Source organism: Salmo salar, chromosome ssa04 (assembly GCF_905237065.1).
Source record: "Salmo salar chromosome ssa04, Ssal_v3.1, whole genome shotgun sequence".
Lineage (NCBI taxonomy): Eukaryota > Metazoa > Chordata > Actinopteri > Salmoniformes > Salmonidae > Salmo > Salmo salar.
This window is the reverse complement of record NC_059445.1, coordinates 64,337,517-64,358,796: the sequence shown is the minus strand read 5'-3', so window position 1 is coordinate 64,358,796 and position 21,280 is coordinate 64,337,517. Positions and strand designations below refer to the sequence as shown.

The 21,280-nt window shown below is 44.1% G+C and overlaps 1 protein-coding gene across 4 annotated transcripts in view; it reads left to right on the top strand.

Moving 5' to 3' along the window:
- LOC106603676 (protein turtle homolog B) overlaps nucleotides 1–21,280 on the top strand; it is a 189,031-nt gene that overhangs the window by 50,724 nt on the left and 117,027 nt on the right. For all 4 annotated transcript variants that reach the window (XM_014197638.2, XM_014197640.2, XM_014197639.2 and 1 more), the window contains exon 3: nucleotides 14,050–14,196. In XM_014197638.2, the coding sequence (XP_014053113.1) occupies nucleotides 14,050–14,196 (147 nt within the window). The remainder of the gene's footprint in view (nucleotides 1–14,049; nucleotides 14,197–21,280) is intronic.

The following is a 21,280-nucleotide window of genomic DNA, read 5'->3' as shown; positions in this document are numbered from 1 at the left end:
GCAGTCTAGGGGAGGTTGTCCCTGTATAGCACATAACATCAACTCTCACAACCCTCCCCTAACACCCACAGTGGGAATCAAATGCTCTGTAAGATATATCCCCTTCTCAGGTGCGAGAAATGTGATACTGCTTGTGAACATGACATATGGCTGATCTCTGCTTTAGCTATGAGACCATAATAGTGTTGTTCTTTGACAGGTGTTATTAGATATAATGAATGGGTGTAAAATGTGTTTCAATTCTTATTGATAAAATAGATCAATGTATAATGAATGTGAAGATACAAAGATGTCTTCCTTTAAAAATGTATAATAAACAACTCCATTGATTTTTACAGGTGCATTTGTTCCTAGGCCATATCTTACACTATTAAAGGTATCCTAGAATGATCACAGTGGAAAACAATCTGCTTCCCTTTGATCCCTTAAATAACATCACTCCCATTAGATGCATTATACTGTTAATATGCCATATATGATTAGCACACTCTAATGCCTATTTGTTTGGGAGCCAGTCAATAGATTATCTGCAGTCTGCATCAGACAAAGTGGAGGTTTCTGTTAAAGTGCCTTTACAATGCAGAGCCAGGCTCCCACAGCAAAATCTCTAGGATTTGGAGTTGGAGGCAGTTGCTATGAATGCCCTCTTTATAATGTATTATAAATGACTGATTATGACCGATAATCCAGCCTTGAAGCAGAATAGTTAATACTGTAGCCAGATAGCTGACTGAGCAGCCAAGTAGCAAGTCACTTGCGTGTTTGATGTCACATGGTTCCATCAGAGTCATACTGTATTATATACTGAACAAAAATATAAACGCAACATGTAAAGTGTTGGTTCCATGTTTCATGAGCTGAAATAAAAGATCACAGAAATGTTCCATACGCATAAACGTATTTCTCTCATATTCTGAGCAGACATTTGTTTACATCCCTGTTAGTGAGCATTTCTCCCTTGTCAAGATAATCCATCCACCTGACAGGTGTGGCATATCAAGAAGCTGATTAAACAGCATGATCATTACACAGGTGCAACTTGTGCTGGGGACAATAAAATGCTACTCTATAATGTGTAGTTTTGTCACACAAAACTATGCCACAGATGTCTGAAGTTTTGAAGGAGCGTGCAATTGGCATGTTTACTGCAGGAATGTCCACCAGAGCTGTTGCCAGAGAATAAGCTGCCTCCAACGTTGTTTTAGAGAATTTGGCAGTACGTCCAACCGGCCTCACAACCACAGACCACGTGTAACTACGCTAGCCCAGGACCTACACATCTGGCTTCTTCACCTGCAGGATCGTCTGAGGGGGTGCTGAGGAGTCTTTCTGTTTCTAATAAAGCCTTTTTATGGGGAAAAACTAATTCTGATTGGCTGGGCCTGGGCCTGGCTCCCCAGTGGATGGGTGGGCCTGGCTCCCAAGTGGGTGGGCCTATGGCCTCCCGGGCCCACCCATCCACCCATGACTGCGCCCTTGCCCAATCATGTGAATCCATAGATTAGGGCGTAATGAAATTATTTAAATTGACTGATTTCCTTATATGAACTGCAACTCAGTAAAATCTTTGAAATAGTTGCATGTTGAGTTTATATTTTTGTTCAGTATAGATATAGAGTCTATAGGACTCTGGCCTCCATGTCAGTCTCTGGGAATCAAGACTCTTTATAATAACAGGAAATAAGAGCAAAGGAAAGGAATCCATAATCATGAGAAAGATATGTTCCCTCAAGGTGATTTTATTCATCTGAATCATGTAAATACGAGAAATATCTTATTTATATTTTAGTATATTTGCATTAAGCACTTGAAACTCAGCAATGGCCTTTAGACAATCACTGCCCTTTGGGAAAAGGACAGACAACCTCTCAGAATAGCTCTGCTGACTTCAATAAGCTGTGGACAATCGGTTGTGGGAGAATACCCACCCAGGTGGTATGCCATTGCACTTCAAACAGGAGCAGAAGTTGAAAGGCCTCCAGACCAGAAGTGCGTAACGATAGAGGTGATGGGTCAAAAGTGTGTCGGACCATGTGTTTTCGTCTTCTTCATCTGGGCGATTGGAACATTACAGCATCGATACGGAGCAAAGACAGAAAGGGCGTGTGGTAATTTACTGAGCATGTCCGTTTTAGAAAAGCTAAAATGAAACCTGATTAGTTTATCAGATGTCGCCAGGGGCAGTATATGCTATTTTAATGGTTGTCCTCACAGTAAATGTTAATGAGAGCGGTTGAGGATTTCTACATCGGGCCAAAGTCTGAGCAGTTCTGTCGGTTAGGTTACATTGGAATCTACAACAGGGACTCTGAAGACAAAGTATGCCTCTTTATGTATTGCTGACTATTTGATTAGGTTGAAGCTGCAAACTATACTGAAATAAAATATAAATGCAACATGCAACAATTTTGAAGATTTTATTTAGTTACCGTTCATACAAGGAAATCATTCAATTGAAGTAAATTCATTAGGCCCTAATCTATGGATTTCACATGACTGGGAATACAGATACCTTTTAAAAAAAGTAATGGCGTGGATCAGAAAACCAGTCAGTATCTGGTGTGACCAACATTTGTCTCGTGGAGCGTGACACATCTCCTTCGCATAGAGTTAGTCAGTCTGTTAATTGTGGCCTGTGGAATGTTGTCCCACTCCTTTTCAATGGCTGTGCAAAGTTGCTGTATATTGGCGGGAACTGGAACATGCTGTCGTACACGTAGATCCATAGCATCCCAAACATGCTCAATTGTAACGGCTGTAGCCAAGTTGGCGGGCGACCCTGGCTGCGCCCGGTTGGCGGGCGACCCTGGCTGCGCCCGGTTGGCGGGCGACCTGGGCTGCGCCCGGTTGGCGGGCGACCCTGGCGGCGCCCGGACAGGCGGGCGACCCGGCGGCGGCCCCCGGACAGGCGGGCGGCCCGGCGGCGGCCCCGGACAGGCGGGCGGCCCCGGCGGCGGCCCCCGGACAGGCGGGCGGCCCCGGCGGCGGCCCCGGACAGGCGGGCGGCCCCGGCGGCGGCTCCGGACAGGCGGCGGCTCTGGCGGCTCTGGCCCAGGATTCACCAGGCTGGGGAGACATGAAGGAGGCCTGGCCCTGGGCGCAGGCACAGGACTCACCAGGCTAGGGAGACATGAAGGAGGCCTGGCTCTGGGCGCAGGCACTGGACTCACCAGGCTGGGGAGACCCACAGGAGGCCTGGTCCTGGGAGGAGGCACAGGGTAGACCAGGCTGGAGAGACACACAGGAGGCCTGATGCGTGGTGCTGGTACTGGAAGTGCCAGTTTGGATACACACACCTCAGAGCTAGTGCGAGGAGCAAGAATAGGACGAGTAGGACTGGGCTGACGCACTGGAGGCCTGGTGCGTGGGCCTGGTACTGTCTTTACCAGACGGCTAGCACGCACCTCAGGACAAGTATGAATTACTAACTCAGGTGACATTATTTCTAGGACACGCTCTGCAGGGCGAATGCCGTGCCTAATACACCAACACAATAGCTCTCTCATATTCTTCTCCTCCAATTTACCCATCAACTCCTTAACAGTCTCTGCTTTGCTCCCCTCCAATTTTACCCCGACTGGCTCTGGTTCCATCCTCGGCTCCGCCGATCTGTCCATGTGTCCCCCCCCAAAAAATTATTGGGGCTGCCTCTCCGGTTGGAACGCTATCGGCGTTCCACTGTAATCTTCCCGGTCCTCCTTTGCCTTCTTCCATGGGCCCACTCCGGCTCTGATCTCCTCCCAGGTCCACGACTCCCGATAGTCCATATTATTGTTCCGTCGCTCCTTGTGCTTCTCCTTCCTCCGCTGCTTGGTCCGTTGTTGGTGGGGGATTCTGTAAGGGCTGTCGTTGCTATCGAGTGTTTTGTTTGTAGTGGTTCATTTTTATTAAATATTTCAAATGAATACACATCCTCCGTTGCACCTTGGTTTTCTTACGACGACAGCCCTTACATCAATGGGTGAAGTATGGACAATTTCTTTAATATTTTATTTCAGCTCATGAAACATGGGACCAACACTTTGCATGTTGTGTTTATAATTTTGTTCAGTGTAAATCACCATTTAGAGAACAATAGTCAACAGAATTATTATATGGCTAAATGGCATCGAAGTGATACATTCCCCAATTGATTGTAATTAAAAACATTTTACTGGATCAAAGACGCAAATCATATGGACTGTATTTTAGTGCATCAAGAGACAAATAATTGAAGGTGGTAGAACATTTTAAATCTTCTAAAATAGCTTCCAGCCATTATCTCTAGATCGTAGGCGTTTTTTTTATTTGTTGGAATACCTTTCAAAGGATTTATGCTTCTCCTCTATAATCTTCCCCATTGCTGTTTTTAGACAGCTCCTCGCACCCCGGTACAAATTACATTTGACAATCCTCAGAGATTGACAACCCGTGCTTTAAACTACAGCCAAATGTTCCCTGCTGCGCTGCAGTAGCTACTGAACAGGGGCCCTTTTCAATTAATGCTACTGCTGGATCCGAAGCTCTAGTCGCCGCTAACTGACTTCTGCCTCCCTCTACTGTGAGTTACAATGGAACACAGTGAGGATGGAACAGCGCCGGAACAGAATGAGGGTCAGCGTCAAGGCTAGGAATCAATAGCACTTCTTATTCACACAGAGGTCTGAGTTGTGCCCATTGTAGATTGGACTGCTGCTTTTTTCACCATGGAGGACACTGAGGGGGCACTGCTTCCTCTGGGTAAAGGGCGGCCCTCCGTCTGTCGTGCCAACAGGGTGCATCTTTGTTTTGGTGTCGTGCCGTCTAGCCACCCCAAGCCAATGAAAAGGCTTTGTGTATTGGCTGGAAGGCATTTCCACTTTGTCTGAGAGAGGAACATTCATCTATGGTGTTTGGCTTGTTCCATTAGGAGCTACAAAGAGTCTGTCATACACCACATTCTGGGCCTAAATGAGACCTCAGTTCAAACACCATTGACTTGGGTCTGCATTTGACTGTATTTGACTGAGAATATGATAAATCAAATCAAATTGTATTTGTCAAATATTTGCCAAATACAACAAGTGTAGACCTTACAGTGAAATGCTTACTTACAAGCCCTTAACCAACAATGCTTTAAGAAGTTAAGAAGAAAAACGTGTTAAGTAAAAAATAGATAAGTACCATTTTTTTTTAAATAATTAGAAAATAAGAGTAACAAATAATTAACAGCAGCAGTAAAATAACAATAGCGAGGCTATATACAGGGGTACTGGTACAGAGTCAATGTGCGGGGACACCAGTTAGTCGAGGTCATTGAGGTAATATGTACATGTAGGTAGAGTTAAAGTGACCGTGCATAGATAATAACTCACCAACCAAGAATTTACAAAATGGGACAAACACCAAATTGAGACTCTGCATGCAGAATTCTGCAAAAATATCCTCCGTGTACAACGTAGAACACCAAATAATGCATGCAGAGCAGAATTAGGCCGATACCCACTAATTATCAAAATCCAGAAAAGAGCCATTAAATTCTACAACCACCTAAAAGGAAGCGATTTCCAAACCTTCCATAACAAAGCTATCACCTACAGAGAGATGAACCTGGAGAAGAGTCCCCTAAGCAAGCTGGTGCTGGGGCTCTGTTCACAAACACACCCCACAGAGTCCCAGGACAGCAGCACAATTAGACCCAACCAAATCATGAGAAAACAAAAAGATAATTACTTGACACATTGGAAAGAATTAACAAAAAAACAGAGCAAACTAGAATGCTTTTTGGCCCTAAACAGAGAGTACACAGTGGCAGAATACCTGACCACTGTGACTGACCCAAACTTAAGGAAAGCTTTGACTATGTACAGACAGTGAGCATAGCCTTGCTATTGAGAAAGGCCGCCATAGGCAGACATGGCTCTCAAGAGAAGACAGGCTATGTGCACACTGCCCACAAAAGGAGGTGGAAACTGAGCTGCACTTCCTAACCTCCTGCCCAATGTATGACCATATTAGAGACACATATTTCCCTCAGATTACACAGATCCACAAAGAATTCGAAAACAAACCCAATTTTGATAAACTCCCATATCTACTGGGTGAAATACCACAGTGTGCCATCACAGCAGCAAGATTTGTGACAAGAAAAGGGCAACCAGTGCAGAACAAACACCATTGTAAATACAACCCATATTTATGCTTATTTATTTTCCCTTGTGTACTTTAACCATTTGTACATTGGTACAACACTGTATATATACATAATATGACATTTGTAATGTCTTTATTCTTTTGAAACTTCTGTATGTGTAATGTTTACTGTTAATTTTTATTGTTTATTTCACTTTTGTATATTATCTACCTCACTTGCTTTGGCAATGTTAACACGTTTCCCATGCCAATAAAGCCCCTTGAATTGAATTAATAAACAGAGAGTAGCAGCAGCGTAAAAGAGGGGTCTGGGTAGCCGTTTGATTAGCTGTTCAGGAGTCTTATGGCTTGGTGGTAGAAGCTGTTTTGGACCAAGAAGCCTTTTGGACCTAGACTTGGGGCTCCGGTACTGCTTGCCGTGCGGTAGCAGAGAGAACAGTCTATGACTAGGGTGGCTAGGGTCTTTGACAATTTTTAGGGCCTTCCTCTGACACCACCTGGTATAGAGGTCCTGGATGGTGGGAAGCTTGGCCCCAGTGATGTACTGGGCCGTATGCACTACCCTCTGTATTGCGTTGCAGTCGGAGGCAGTTGCTATACCAGGCAGTTATGCAACCAGTCAGGATGCTCTCGATGGTGCAGCTGTAGAACCTTTTGAGGATCTGAGGACTCTTGCCAAATCTTTTCAGTATCCTGAGGGGGAATAGGCTTTGTCATGCCCTCTTCACGACTGTCTTAGTGTGTTTGGACCATGATAGTTTTTTGGTTATGTGCTCTGTCCTCCTTTTCCTGTAGTCCACAATCATCTCCTTTGTCTTGATCATGTTGAGGGAGAGGTTGTTGTCCTGGCACCACACGGCCAGGTCTCTGACCTCCTTCCTATAGGCTGTCTCATCATTGTTGGTGATCAGGCCAATCACTGTTGTGTCATCGGCAAACTTGATGATGGTGTTGGAGTCGTGCCTGGCCATGCAGTCATGAGTGAACAGGGAGTGCAGGAGGGGACTGTGCACGCACCCCTGAGGGGCCCCCGTGTTGAGGATCAGCGTGGCGGCTGTGTTGTTACCTACCCTTACCACTTGGGGGCGGCTTGTCAGGAAGTCCAGGATCCAGTTGCAGAGGGAGGTGTTTAGTCCCAGGGTCCTTAGCTTAGTGATGAGCTTTGAAGGCACTATGGTGTTGTAGTCAATGAATAGCAATCTCACATAGGTGTCTCTTTTGTCCAGGTGGGAAAGGTCAGTGTTGAGTGCAAAATCTGTGGATCTGTTGTTGCGGTATGCAAGTTGGAGTGGGTATAGGGTTTCTGGGATAATGGTGTTGAAGTGAGCCATGACCAGCCTTTCAAAGCACTTCATGGCTACAGACGTGAGTGCTATGGGTCGGTATTTGTTTAGGCAGGTTACCTTAGTATTCTTGGGCACAGGGACTATGGTGGTCAGTTTGAAACATGTTGGTATTACAGACTCAGTCAGGGACAGGTTGAAAATGTCAGTGAAGACACTTGCCAGTTGGTCAGCGCATGCACGGAGTACACGTCCTGGTAATCCGTCTGGCCCTGCAACCTTGTGAATGTTGACCTGTTTAAAGGTCTTACTCACATCAGCTACGGAGAGTGTGATCACACAGTCGTCCGGAACAGCTGATGCTCTCATGCATACTTCAGTGTTACTTGCCTCGAAGCGAGCATAGAAGTAATTTAGCTCGTCTGGTAGGCTCGTGTCACTGGGCAGCTCTCGGCTGTGCTTCCCTTTGTAGTCTATAATAGTTTGCAAGCCCTGCCACATCCGACGAGCGTCGGATCCGGTGTAGTACGATTAAATCTTAGTCCTGTATTGACGCTTTGCCAGTTTGATGGTTCGTTGGAGGGCATAGCAGGATTTCTTATAAGATTGGGCAAGGTGGGACGTTTGCTATAACTTCAATTTCTCAAACATATGACTATTTTACACCATTTTAAAGACTCTCGTTAATCTAACCACATTGTCCGATTTCAAAAAGGCTTCACAGCGAAAGCAAAACATTAGATTATGTCAGGAGAGTACCCTGCCAAAAATAATCACACAGACATTTTCAAAGCAAGCATATATGTCACAAAAACCAAAACCACAGCTAAATGCAGCACTAACCTTTGATGATCTTCATCAGATGACACTCCTAGGACATTATGTTATACAATACATGCATGTTTTGTTCAATCAAGTTCATATTTATATCAAAAAACAGCTTTTTACATTAGCATGTGATGTTCAGAACCTAGCATACCCACCGCAAACTTCCGGTGAATTTACTAAATTACTCACGATTAACATTCACAAAATACATAACAATTATTTAAAGAATTATAGATACAGAATTCCTTTATGCAATCGCGGTGTCCGATTTTAAAATAGCTTTTTGGCGAAAGCACATTTTGCAATATTCTGAGTAGATAGCCCGGCCATCACGGCTCGCTAATTTGACACCCACCAAGTTTGGCCCTCACCAAACTCAGATTTACTATAAGAAAAATTGGATTACCTTTGCTGTTCTTCGTCAGAATGCACTCCCAGGACTTCTACTTCAACAGCAAATGTTGTTTTGGTTCCAAATAATCCATAGTTATATTCAAATACCTCCGTTTTGTTCGTGCGTTCAGGTCAGTATCCGAAGGGTGACGTGCAAGCGCATTTCGTGACAAAAAAATGTCAAAATATTCCATTACCGTACTTCGAAGCATGTCAAACGCTGTTTAAAATACATTTTTATGCTATTTTTCTCGTAAAATAGCGATAATATTCCAACCGGGCGACGTTGTATTCATTCAAAGACTGAAAGAAAAAAATTGAGAATTCACATGAACAGTGTGACTGTTCTCAGCCTGACCACTCACAAAATCTCCTGCTGTTTTTCGCCCAGAGACTGGAGAGACGTCATTCCACTTTCTGGCGCCTTCTGAGAACCAATGGAAGCCTTAGAAAATGTCACGTTACAGCAGAGATGCTGTATTTTCGATAGAGATGCAACAGAAGGACAACAAATTGTCAGACAGGGCACTTCCTGTATGGAATCTTCTCAGGTTTTGGCCTGCCATATGAGTTCTGTTATACTCACAGACACCATTCAAACAGTTTTAGAAACTTTAGAGTGTTTTCTATCCAAATCTACTAATTATATGCATATTCTCATTTCTGGACAAGAGTAGTAACCAGTTTAAATCGGGTACGTTTTTTATCCGGCCGTGCAAATACTGCCCCCTAGCCCCAACAGGTTTAAAGTCCCACTCCTTGAAAGCGGCAGCTCTACCCTTTAGCTCAGTGCGGATGTTGCCTGTAAACCATGGCTTCTAGTTTGGGTATGTACTAACGGTCACTGTGGGGACAACGTCATCAATGCACTTATTTATGAAGCCAGTGACTGATGTGGTGTACTCCTGAATGCCATCGGAAGAATCCCGGAACATATTCCAATCTGTGCTAGAAAAACTGTCTGCCTACCTTTGACTGCAAATGGATTAAGATCACTTTACAGGGTCCCTTTGTCATTGCTGATGGTCAATGTAGCAGGCATACCAGATCCCCCAAAATAACCCAACATATGGAATATTCCAACCTTCATCCCCTTGCATTTCCTGAGAACATTGCTGTCGAAGATTGCACATGGCAACCTTAGAGAAACATTGTCCCTGGTCTCTCAGAATATCAATGGGATCCCCAAACTGATGACTTTCCTTACACTTGCCCTAATACCAAGCCAAACCGTATTTCTCTCCCTATGCCCTGTGTTTCTATAAAAACAAGCACTCAGCGTTGGTTCAGGCATTTTTTCTGAAACCAAAAGATTGTGTTACACTTGTTTCAAACAAAAAGAGCCACAGTAATGGTTACATAAACTGTGGCAAAGATACAGGCCAGTCCACCGAGGAGAGGACTGTATTTACCTGTACCTACACTTCCAGCGTGTCCCACAACTTTGGTACTATCTTCAACCTCCATGTCCGCGTAGTTTCCCCCCTCTCTCCCATACCCACTTAATCACCCAGATAAAAATACAGCTGACTTTTAAAGCTATCCTTCCTTTCTATTGGCCAGGCACGCTGCGGCCCAGTTATCCTTCTGAAGTATAGATCTCTAACACTGATCTCCAATATTCGCTCCAGTGTGAGAGCCAACCCGCAACCACAGCCACACTCCAATATCAATGAGGAGAATCTCCAAGTAAGGCCCAAAAAAAGACTAGAGTTGCATAAGTTCCTCAAAGCGACAACATCCACATTGACCTTCTGTCAAAGTTTAGCAGAACTTATTAGGAATCCTCAGGTTTGCATTGGAGCTGGCGTGAATTGTAGATGGCTCCTCTCGCGATATCACCACATTTGATTTGATATGACAATCACTAGGTGTGGCAGTCTGACATGCACTGACAGGTATGAGGTAATTTGAGGAATGAGAGGAGAGAAGCGGGAAAGGAGGGACAAGTGTAACAGCTGGACTTGTGTCATCATTAGCTCAGAGAAGAGGTCTGACTTAAGTGGTACTCTAGACCTGAGGCTTCATGCTGCTGCCCTACCTGTACACACCAATTATAAATATAAAACCAGGATTACTGGTGCTATGTATTGGCCATTGAGAGGCTTTGAAGCCACCGGTTGTAGGATCAGTCCTCCATATGTATGTATTTAACAATTTTATGTATAATTTTTATGCTTAGCTCACATAATATAATTTCAAAGTATGCATTAAGGTGTCTGTAATATAATAAATGTGTAAAAAAAAATATATATAGACATGTATAAATGCATTTCTATAGCTTCCAAAATATTTTTTTACAAGGGTGGGGGAGTGCCAAGATAGAGGCACGATGGATTCAACACAGTCATCTAGTGTATATATAAAGCATTGGTACACACAGAAAAATAAAGAAACACGGATATAGACATTCAGACAAACAGTATATACAGATATGAACACAATTGCATGTACAGTGCCTTCGGACAGTATTCAGACCCCTTTACTTTTTCCACATTTTGTTAGGTTACAACCTTATTCTAAAATTGTTTAAATAGTTTTTTCCCTCAATCTACACACAATACCCCATAATGACAAAGCAAAACTGAAATATCACATTTACATAAGTATTCAGACCCTTTACTCAGGACTTTGTTGAAGCACCTTTGGCAGCGATTACAGCTTCGAGTATTCTGGGGTATGATGCTTGGCACCTCTGTATTTGGGGAGTTTTTCCCATTCTTCTCTGTACACCATCTCAAGCTCTGTCAGGTTGGAATAGGAATTTCGCTGCACAGCTATTTTCAGGTCTCTTCAGAGATGTTTGATCGGGTTCAAGTCCGGGCTCTTGCTAGGCCACTCAAAGACATTCAGAGACTTGTCCCGAAGCCACTCCTGCGTTGTCTTGGCTGTGTGCTTAGGGTCGTTGTCCTGTCGGAAGGTGAACCTTCGCCCCAGTCTGAGGTCCTGAGTGCTCTGGAGCAGGTTTTCATCAAGGATCTCTCTGTACTTTGCTCCGTTCATCTTTCCCTCAATCCTGACTAGTCTCCCAGTCCCTGCCGCTGAAAAACATCTCCATAGCATGATGCTGCCACCACCATGCTTCACTGTAGGGATGGTGCCAGGTTTCCTCCAGACGTTGCACTTGTCATTCAGGCCAAAGCGTTCAGTCTTGGTTTTATGCCTTTTGAAAGAATTCACTAATTTAATATATTAAATATGAAATAGCTATGGTAGGCTAGAAATCTTATTATTCAGCTGAAGCAAGCCTACAAATTTTCTTCAGTAAATTTACCTAATCTTGTTTCTCTTGGCCTGAGAGTCCTTTAGGGGCCTTTTAGGGGCACTCTACCATAAAGGCCTGATTGGTGGAGTGCTGCAGAGATGGTTGTCTTTCTGGAAGGTACTCCCATCTCCACAGAGGAACTCTGGAGCTCTGTCAGACCATCGGGTTCTTGGTCACCTCCCTGACCAAGGCGCTTCTCCCTCGATTTCTCAGTTTGGCCGTGCGGCCAGCTCTAGGAAGAGTCTTGGTGGTTCCAAACGTCCATTTAAGAATGATGGATGCCACTGAGTTCTTGGGGACCTTCAATGCTGCAGAAATGTTTTGATACCCTTCCCCAGATCTGTGACTCGACACAATCCTGTCTCGCAGCTCTATGGACAATTCCTTCGACCTCATGGCTTGGTTTTTGCTATGACATGCACTGTCAACTGTGTAACCTTATATAGACAGGTGTGTGCCTTTCCAAATCTTGTCCAATCAATTGAATTTACCACAGGTGGTCTCCAATCAAGTTGTAGAAACATCTCAAGGATGATCAATGGAAACAGGGTTCACCTGAGCTCAATTTCAAGTGCTGAGGATTTTTATTTATTTAATCAATTTTAGAATAAGGCTGCAACGTAACAAAATGTGGAAAAAGTTAAAGGCACTTTACACTGATAGACAGAGATGAGTACAGATAGACACATGGTGTTATGATGACAAAAGCAGATGGATAGAAACAGACCTGCACATTTGCACACAGGCTAGGAATAAAGTCACAGTTGTCCTATTAATAGTTATTTTCTATTTGCCATCTTACTTAATTTGATATAACATATGTTACATAACGGAAGTCACTCAAAAACATTGACTCTGGGGAGCGTGTAATGAGCTGTGGAGGGCTTTGATAATGTTGATGTTGTGGGCCGTTGTGCCTTCAAAGCCCTTTGTTTAGCCCATATCGTCGGCCGCCATCTGTAATGAGGGGTTGCCAGATTGCCAAGAGCAAAATCATAAATCCCCCCCCCCCTTCACTGCTTGACCTGTAAAGAGTGAAAGCTGCTGTGACACTGGGCTGCTACACAACCCCTGTAGTCTTAGTGTTATGATGGATTCAGATTTGGCAGTCTCTCGTGTCTCTGTGCTCCATTTCTATGCGTCTGGTAGGGTGTTTGGAAGAGTTAGGAATGGCACTCGGCACGCCTGCCACCCAAAATAAAACAAGCACATCCAACTTACCGGTATTTCTTCAGATTTTGTAGAGCACAACAGTATACAGTATATATTTTCATTTGGCATGCAAATTGAATTGCTATTTAGCAAGCAAATGTCACTTGGGAGAATACTAAAACCATTTCAACTCACCATTCTTGGATCCTTGGGAGCTATCCCTGATGCTAGCTGGCTAAAGAAACAAGGGGCTTTTGTTATTAGCCTACTGTAGTTATTTGACCATAGGCTATTTAATCACCTCACTTCAGTTCAAACTTCTCATGTAAATCGTGGTTAGTCAATGTGCTAAAATTGATATTATTATTGCATATTATGTCCATGTAAGCTTGCTCCTGTAAGTACAGTGTTATGTGGCTACTGTAATAATGTTTGAGACTTGATGCGTGTCCAGTCCATCCAATCAGCATATGTTGTGGGCAATTACTTTTTTCACAAAAATGCTTCAGGGAGTAAGATATGAGCTACTGGCTCTCAGACTGGCTCACAGACTAATGGAAGTTAATGGAGTTAATGGAATACCCATCCCGTGCCCAAGAAAGAACAAAAAAAAGTACAGGTCCGAGGCCCGGTGGTTCGGAAAACCTGGTCTATATGATACAGTAGAAGGAGGATTATATACACTCTTAGAAAAAAGGGTTCCAAAAGTGTTTTTCATAGGAGAACCCCTTTTGGTTCCAGGTAAAACCCCCTTTGGTTCCATGTAGAACCGTCTGAGGAAAGGGTTCTGCATGGAACCCAAACGGATCTACTTGGAACCAAAAGGGTTCTACCTGGAACCAGAAAGGATTCTTCAAAGGGTTATCCTATGGGGACAGCCTCAGAATCCTTTTAGGTTCGAGATAACACCTTTTTTTTCTAAGAGTGTACTATGGATTATAGCGTACTGAATACTATGTTTCCTGGTTTGACCACTGTTATTAATCTCTCTCCCCTTCCTTCCTATCCCTCCCCCAGGCCGAGCCAGTCTGCACGGCAAATCTTCTCTGCGGATTGAGAAGGTGCGTTCAGACGACCAGGGCTGGTATGAGTGTAAGGTCCTGATGTTGGAGCAGCAGTACAACACTTTTCACAACGGCAGCTGGGTGCACCTCACAGTAAACGGTGAGTTAGGTGGACGTCACAGGCACACACGCACACAGTTCATCACTCTCTCATACACACAATTGCACGCCCACCCCTCCACACACACACAGACACCTGTCGCAGTGTTAACAGACACCTCAGACAGACACGCAGACTCCCCCGGTCCCTGGTCACAGCACATTAGCTCAGTGTCATCAGCGTTGTATGACTTACCCAGAGCTCTGGAGAGGAGCCAGTCATTTAGGCCCCAGGCCCCCCCGCTCTACCACTGTCCAACTGTCACGCCTCTGCTAGACTAACTGAAATGGATTCATTGCAGCAGCTGTCTGCTGACTAGACACCCCAGCCCTTACTGCTGTGGTTGGGTTGAATGTCCTATAATGAGACCTTAGTTATCAACATAGCAAGTCAGTTTGGCTTCGTCAAATGGATTCAATATCATTTTTTCTCACCCATCTACACACAATACCCCAAAATGACGAAGCGGAAACATGTTTTTAGAAATACGTAAATTATATATTTCTGTAAGTATTCACACCCCTGAGTCAATACATGTTAGCATTACCTTTGGCAGCGATTACAGCTGTGAGCCTATCTGGATAAGTCTCTAAGAGCTTTGCACACCTGGATTGTACAATATTTGCATATTATTCTATTAAAAATTATTCAAACTCTGTCAAGTTGGTTGTTGATCATTGCTAGATAGACATTTTCAAGTTTTGCAAAAGATTTTCAAGCCAATTTAACTCCAAACTGTAACTAGGCCACTCAGGAACATTCAATGTCGTCTTGGTAAGCAACTCTAGTGTATATTTGGCCTTGTGTTTACGGTTATTGTCCTGCTGAAATGTGAATATCAATCAATCAATCAATCAAATGTATTTATAAAGCCCTTTTTACATCAGCCGATGTCACAAAGTGCTATACAGAAACCCAGCCTAAAACCCCAAACAGCAAGCACGGTGGCTAGGATATCTCCCTCTCTAACGTTGCTCTTCAAAAGTGCTTTCCTTCGTCCCAGTCATTGGCAGCAGAGAACTGGAAGGAAAGGCGGCCAAAGGAAGTGTTGGCTTTGGGGATGACCAGTGCAATGTACCTGCTGGAGCGCGTGCTACGGGTGGGTGTTGCTATGGTGACCAGTGAGCTGAGATAAGGTGGTGCTTTACCTAGCAAAGACTTATAGATGACCTGGAGCCAGTGGGTTTGGCGACGGATATGTAGTGAGGGCCAGCCAACGAGAACATACAGGTCACAATGGTGGGTAGTGTATGGGGCTTTGGTGACAAAACGGATGGCACTGTGATAGACTACATCCAGTTTGCTGAGTAGAGTATTGAGGGCAATTTTGTAAATGACATCGCCGAAGTCAAGGATCGGTAGGATAGTCAGTTTTACGAGGGTATGTTTGGCAGCATGAGTGAAGGAGGCTTTGTTGCGAAATAGGAAGCCGATTCTAAATTTAATTTTGGATTGGAGTCTGGAAGGAGAGTTTACAGTCTAACCAGACACCTAGGTATTTGTAGTTGTGCACATATTCTAGGTCAGAACTGTCCAGAGTAGTGATGCTAACCAATCGGTTGAAGAGCATGCACTTAGTTTTGCTAGCATTTAAAAGCAGTTGGAGGCCACTGAAGGAGTGTTGTATGGCGTTGAAGCTCGTTTAGAGGTTTGTTAGCACAGTGTCCAAAGAAGGGCCAGATGTATACAGAATGGTGTCGTCCGCGTAGAGGTGGATCAGAGAATCACCAGCAGCTAGAGCGACATTATTGATATATACAGAGAAAAGTGTTGGCCCGAGAATTGAACCCTGTGGCACCCCCATAGAGACTGCCAGAGGTCTGGACAACAGGCCCTCCGATTTGACACACTGAACTCTGTCTGAGAAGTAGTTGGTGAACCAGGCGAGGCAGTCATTTGAGAAGCCAAGGCTATTGAGTCTGCCGATAAGAATGCGGTAATTGACAAAGTCGAAAGCCTTGGCCAGGTTGATGAAGACGGCTGTACAGTACTGTCTTTTATCGATGGCGGTTATGATATCGTTTACGACCTTGATCGTGGCTGAGGTGCACCCTTGACCAGCTCGGAAACCAGATTGCATAGTTGAGAAGGTACGGTGGGATTCGAAATGGTCAGTGATCTGTTTATTAACTTGGCTTTCGAAGATTTTAGAAAGGCAGGGCAGGATGGATATAGGTCTGTAACAGTTTGGGTCTAGAGTGTCTCCCCCTTTTGAAGAAGGGGATGACCGTGGCAGCTTACAATCTTTGGGGATCTCAGACGACATGAAAGAGATTGAAATGATCAATTATCGTAGATTTATCGGTGGTGACAGTGTTTCCTATCCTCAGTGCAGTGGGTAGCTGGGAGGAGGTGCTCTTATTCCCCATGGACTATACAGTGTCCCAAAACTGGAATTAGTGCTACAGGAAGCAAATTTCTGTTTGAAAAAGCTAGCCTTAGCTTTCCTAACTGACTGGTTCCTGACTTCCCTGAAAAGTTGCATATCGCGGGGGCTATTCGATGCTAATGTAGAACGCCACAAGATGTTTTTGTGCTGGTCAAGGGCAGTCAAGTCTGGGGTGAACCACGGGCTATATCTGTTCTTAGTTCTACATTTTTTGAATGGGGCATGCTTATTTATGATGGAGAGGAAAGCACTTTTGAAGAGCAACCAGGCATCTTCTATTGACGGGTTGAGGTCAATATCCTTCCAGGATACCCGGGCCAGGTCAATTAGAAAGGGCTGCTCGCTGAAGTGTTTTAGGGAGTGTTTGATAGTGATGAGGGGTGGTCGTTTGACCACGGGCCCGGTACGCACGCAGGCAATGAGGCAGTGATCGCTGAGATCCTGGTTAAAGACAGTAGAGGTGTATTTAGAGGGCAGGTTGGTCAGGATGATATCTAAGAGGGTGCCCATGGTTACGGATTTTGGGTTGTACCTGGTAGGTTCCTTGATGATTTGTGTGAGATTGAGGGCATCTAGCTTCACTTGTAGGATGGCCGGGGTGTTAAGCATGTCCCAGTTTAGGTCACCTAACAGTACGAACTCTGAAGATAGATGGGGGGCGATCAATTCACATATGGTGTCCAGGGCACAACTGGGGGCCGAGGGGGCTCTATAACAAGCAGCAACGGTAAGAGTCTTGTTTCTGGAAAGGGGGATTTTTAAAAGTAGAAGCTTGATTTGTTTGGGCACAGACCTGGATAGTATGACAGAACTCTGCAGGCTATCTCTGCAGTAGATTGCAACTCCGCCCCCTTTGGCAGTTCTGTCTTGTCGGAAAATGTTATAGTTAGGGATGGAAATTTCTGGATTTTTGGTGGCCTTCCTAAGCCAGGATTCAGACACGACTAGGACATCCGGGTTGGCGGAGTGTGCTAAAGCAGTGAATAAAACAAACTTAGGGAGGAGGCTTCGAATGTTAACATGCATGAAACCAATGCTTTTACGGTTATAGAAGTCAACAAATGAGAGCGCCTGGGGAATGGGAGTGATGCTGGGGGCTGCAGGGCCTGGGTTAACGTCTACATCACCAAAGGAACAAAGTAGGACTAGGATAAGAGTATGGCTAAAGGCTAAAAGAACTGATCGTCTAGTGCGTTCGGAACAGAGAGTAAAAGGAGCAGGTTTCTGGACGCGGAAGAATAGATTCAAGGCATAATGTCACATAAAGTGCATTTCTTTGCCACATTTTTGGCATTTTTGCAAACAGTATGCATGTTTTGGAATATTTTTATTCTGTACAAACTTCCTAAGTATTGTGGAGTAACTACAATGTTGTTGATCCATCCTCAGTTTTTTCCTATCTGTAACTGTTTTAAAGTTCATGGCCTCATGGTGAAATCCCTGAGCGGTTTCTTTCCCCTCCGGCAACTGAGTTTTAGTGACAGGTGTACTGATACAGCATTCAAAGGGTAATGAATAACTTCACCATGTTCAAAGGGATATTCAATGTTTGCTTTTTAAAATTGTTTATCCATCTACCAATAGGTGCCTTTCATTGCAAGGCATTTGAAAACCTCCCTGGTCTTTGTGGTTGAATCTGTGTTTGAAATTCATTACTGTACTGAGGGACGCTACAGATAATTGTATGTGTGGGGTACAGAGATGAGGTAGTCATTAAAAAATCATGTTTAACACTATTATTGCACACAGAGTGAGTCCATGCAACTTATTATGTGACTTGTTAAGCAGATTTTTACTCCTGGACTTATTTAGGCTTGCCATAACAAATGGGTTGAATGCTTACTGACTCAAGACACTTCAGCTTTTCATTTTTTATTAATTTCTAAATCTTTCTAAAAACATAATTCCGGGGTATTGTGTGTAGGCCAGTGACAAAAAAACTATATTTTATCAAATTTTAATTCAGGCTGTCTCTCAACATAATGTGTGAAAAGTCAAGGGGAGTGAATACTTTCTGAATCACTGTATTTCAGCAACCCAGCTACCATGTAAAAACCTTGTTGTCACTGCCCGAATGCATTTTGATGATTTGTGTGCTCAATAAAGTGTCCCACGTGTGAAACAAAAAGCTGCCAGAGTTCAATCATGCCTCCTCAGTGTGCTGGAAGAGTAGTATTTTTAACTGATCCAGGTAACTAGTTTAGACAGAACAGGGCCCTTGATTATTATGTTGTTGTCCTTGAATTCTGTGTTTGTCTAAAGAAAAGCTTACCTCAGCATCAACTCCTCCTGACCCTGATCAGTAAGATTAGTTTCAAGATCAGATCAATGGATGAAATGTGGACACTGCCCTAACCGGAACTCACTGTAGCCAGCCAGTGTGTGTGTGTGTGTGTGTGTGTGCCTGCGTGTGTGTGCTTATGCGCATGTGTTCATGTTTGTGTCTGTCTGTGAATGTGTGTGTACGCACGCGCCAGTGTGTGTTTGCAGTGCCTGCAGGACTATTTGTGTACGTGGAGCCACCTCTTAAACGCCAACCCACTGTAGCAATGGAAAAGTCATAAATATCCATGTGGGGTTTGGAAATCTAATGCAATCTTAGAATTTGCAGTTGGAATGTATGGATATCCAAGCTCCCAAGGTTTTCTCAAGATGTGGATAGTTAAGAGTGGCTCCATGACATTGGTGAAGATCACGTGAAATTTGGTAGTTGGTTCAACTATTTTGCTACACTGCTACCCTGCATTTCCTGTTTCTTGAAGTGCAAAATATCTCAAGGAAGATACAATACGAGAGACTAACCAACCCAAAAGGAGTTGTGTAATCTACGCACACACTATCGCGCAGCTTTGTCGAGTCCCATGTTTGGTACTGCAATCATCGGGACTAGATGGAGACTTCAATCTTCAAGTAGGTAAATGGAATCAACTCCAAGCCCTTGAACCGGCACCGGGCCGACAGCTCTGTTTTTTTTTTCATGTTTGAGGAGATACCCCTCAGAGCTCATTACCATACCTTCCAACATCGTGACTGCCTTCCTTATGCCTTCAAATAACACAGAAAATGCCTTACGTAACGCCATGAATGTATTTATGGTGCCTTGTGCTGCCAGAACTCTCTCGGGTTTGGAGCCGGCACATACTGATAATGCGGCAGCCGCTGCCTGTTGTGCGCTGGTGGTCTCTGTTACATTACATTTTACATTTACATTACATTACAACTCTGTTGTCAGGAGGCTATTTGGGGAAGTTGCTAATTAGCGGTTAGCTTCAGTAGCGCTGAGTAACTGAGTAGGTTAGAGCCAGGTTAGCATCCATAGCATTGAGTGGTAATCGGTTGGGCTATGGTTGAGTCCGTTGTGATGCTGATGTAGATGCTGCTGTTCAAGTTCCTGTGATATTCCTCGCCCTCACACCCTCACGCATCCTGTCAACCAAGGTGTGAGCTAAGTGTTGAAAGGGGGAAGGGGAGAGGGGTTGGTGGGAATGATGTCATGGGCTAGCTTCTCTGTGTAGAGAGTTGGGGATTTTTTCCTCCCAAGCTTTTGATTTGAATGGGATGGGGGGGGGTTCAGATCTCCAAGGCTTGGTCCCTAGACCCCCTCAAATAGCTCCTCCAGCTCCCCCCTCTCATCCCCCATCCCTCCTTTGCTGCAGAGGTCTGCAGTGCATATAAGCTGCACAGCTTCTCTATATCTTTCCTCTCTCCCGCTCTCCCACTCTTTCGCTCTCTATCTCGTTCTATTTGTCTCTCTCTGTCTGCTGCATTCATTTAATCTCTAGTTCTCTCTCTCAAAGGTCTCTGAAAAAAACACATATTTTTCTGTCTCCTCTTCGTGCTCTGAACAGATTAACACATGACCCCTAGCCACTGCTTAGGATTAAAGAAACAGCCCAGACTGGAGGAGAAAAGGCCCAAAACTCTGCATTATGCTCCTTGCAACTATGATGCAAAAGGAGAAAAAAGTATAAAGACTAGGGAATTCACAATGATGATAATAACCAACTTTATTTGCATCTTATAATAGAGACAAGGTGACACATGAGGAGCTTTTAAAATTCAAATAAACCAACTGCATAAAACAACATTCAGTTAAAACATGTAGAACAACTTGAAAGGAAGGATGGAAAGAAAGAAGAGGAATGAAAAGTAATGGTGTTGGAGTGTCTTTGGAGTAGTGCTGCCACATCATCAGAACATGACGCCTCGCACCGGGTGGGAGGTTTCTCAGCACCGTCACGCTAAAGTGGAAGGGACCAATACTCACTGCCCATGCAGGCAGACTCAACAAACCAGTTAAATCACCCCTCTCATTCAAACAAATGATTCCTTCCTTCCTCGTCTGCTGCTTAGTAGTTATGAAAACGTTATAGCAGCACACTTTGAGACTGTACCACACTCAAAGAGTTATGAGCATAGTGATAGCCTTTTAAAGGTGTAGTCACCCAAAATCAAAGTTGTCAGATTTGGTGAACTATCCTTTCAATTGAGAGATCTGAGAGCGTACACTTTTTTTGTTACTTTTTTGGAGCTCTGTGCCTATGAATCAGACTGGAAGTGCAGTCATGCAGATGCGGCAGAGGAACAGTGAAATATTTAATGTCTGTGTTGTAGGATGAATGGAAACTCTTTTATCTTCCTCTGCGTTTGATGTCAAAGAGCTAACATGTCAAAGCTTCTTCCCCGTTTCTTTGG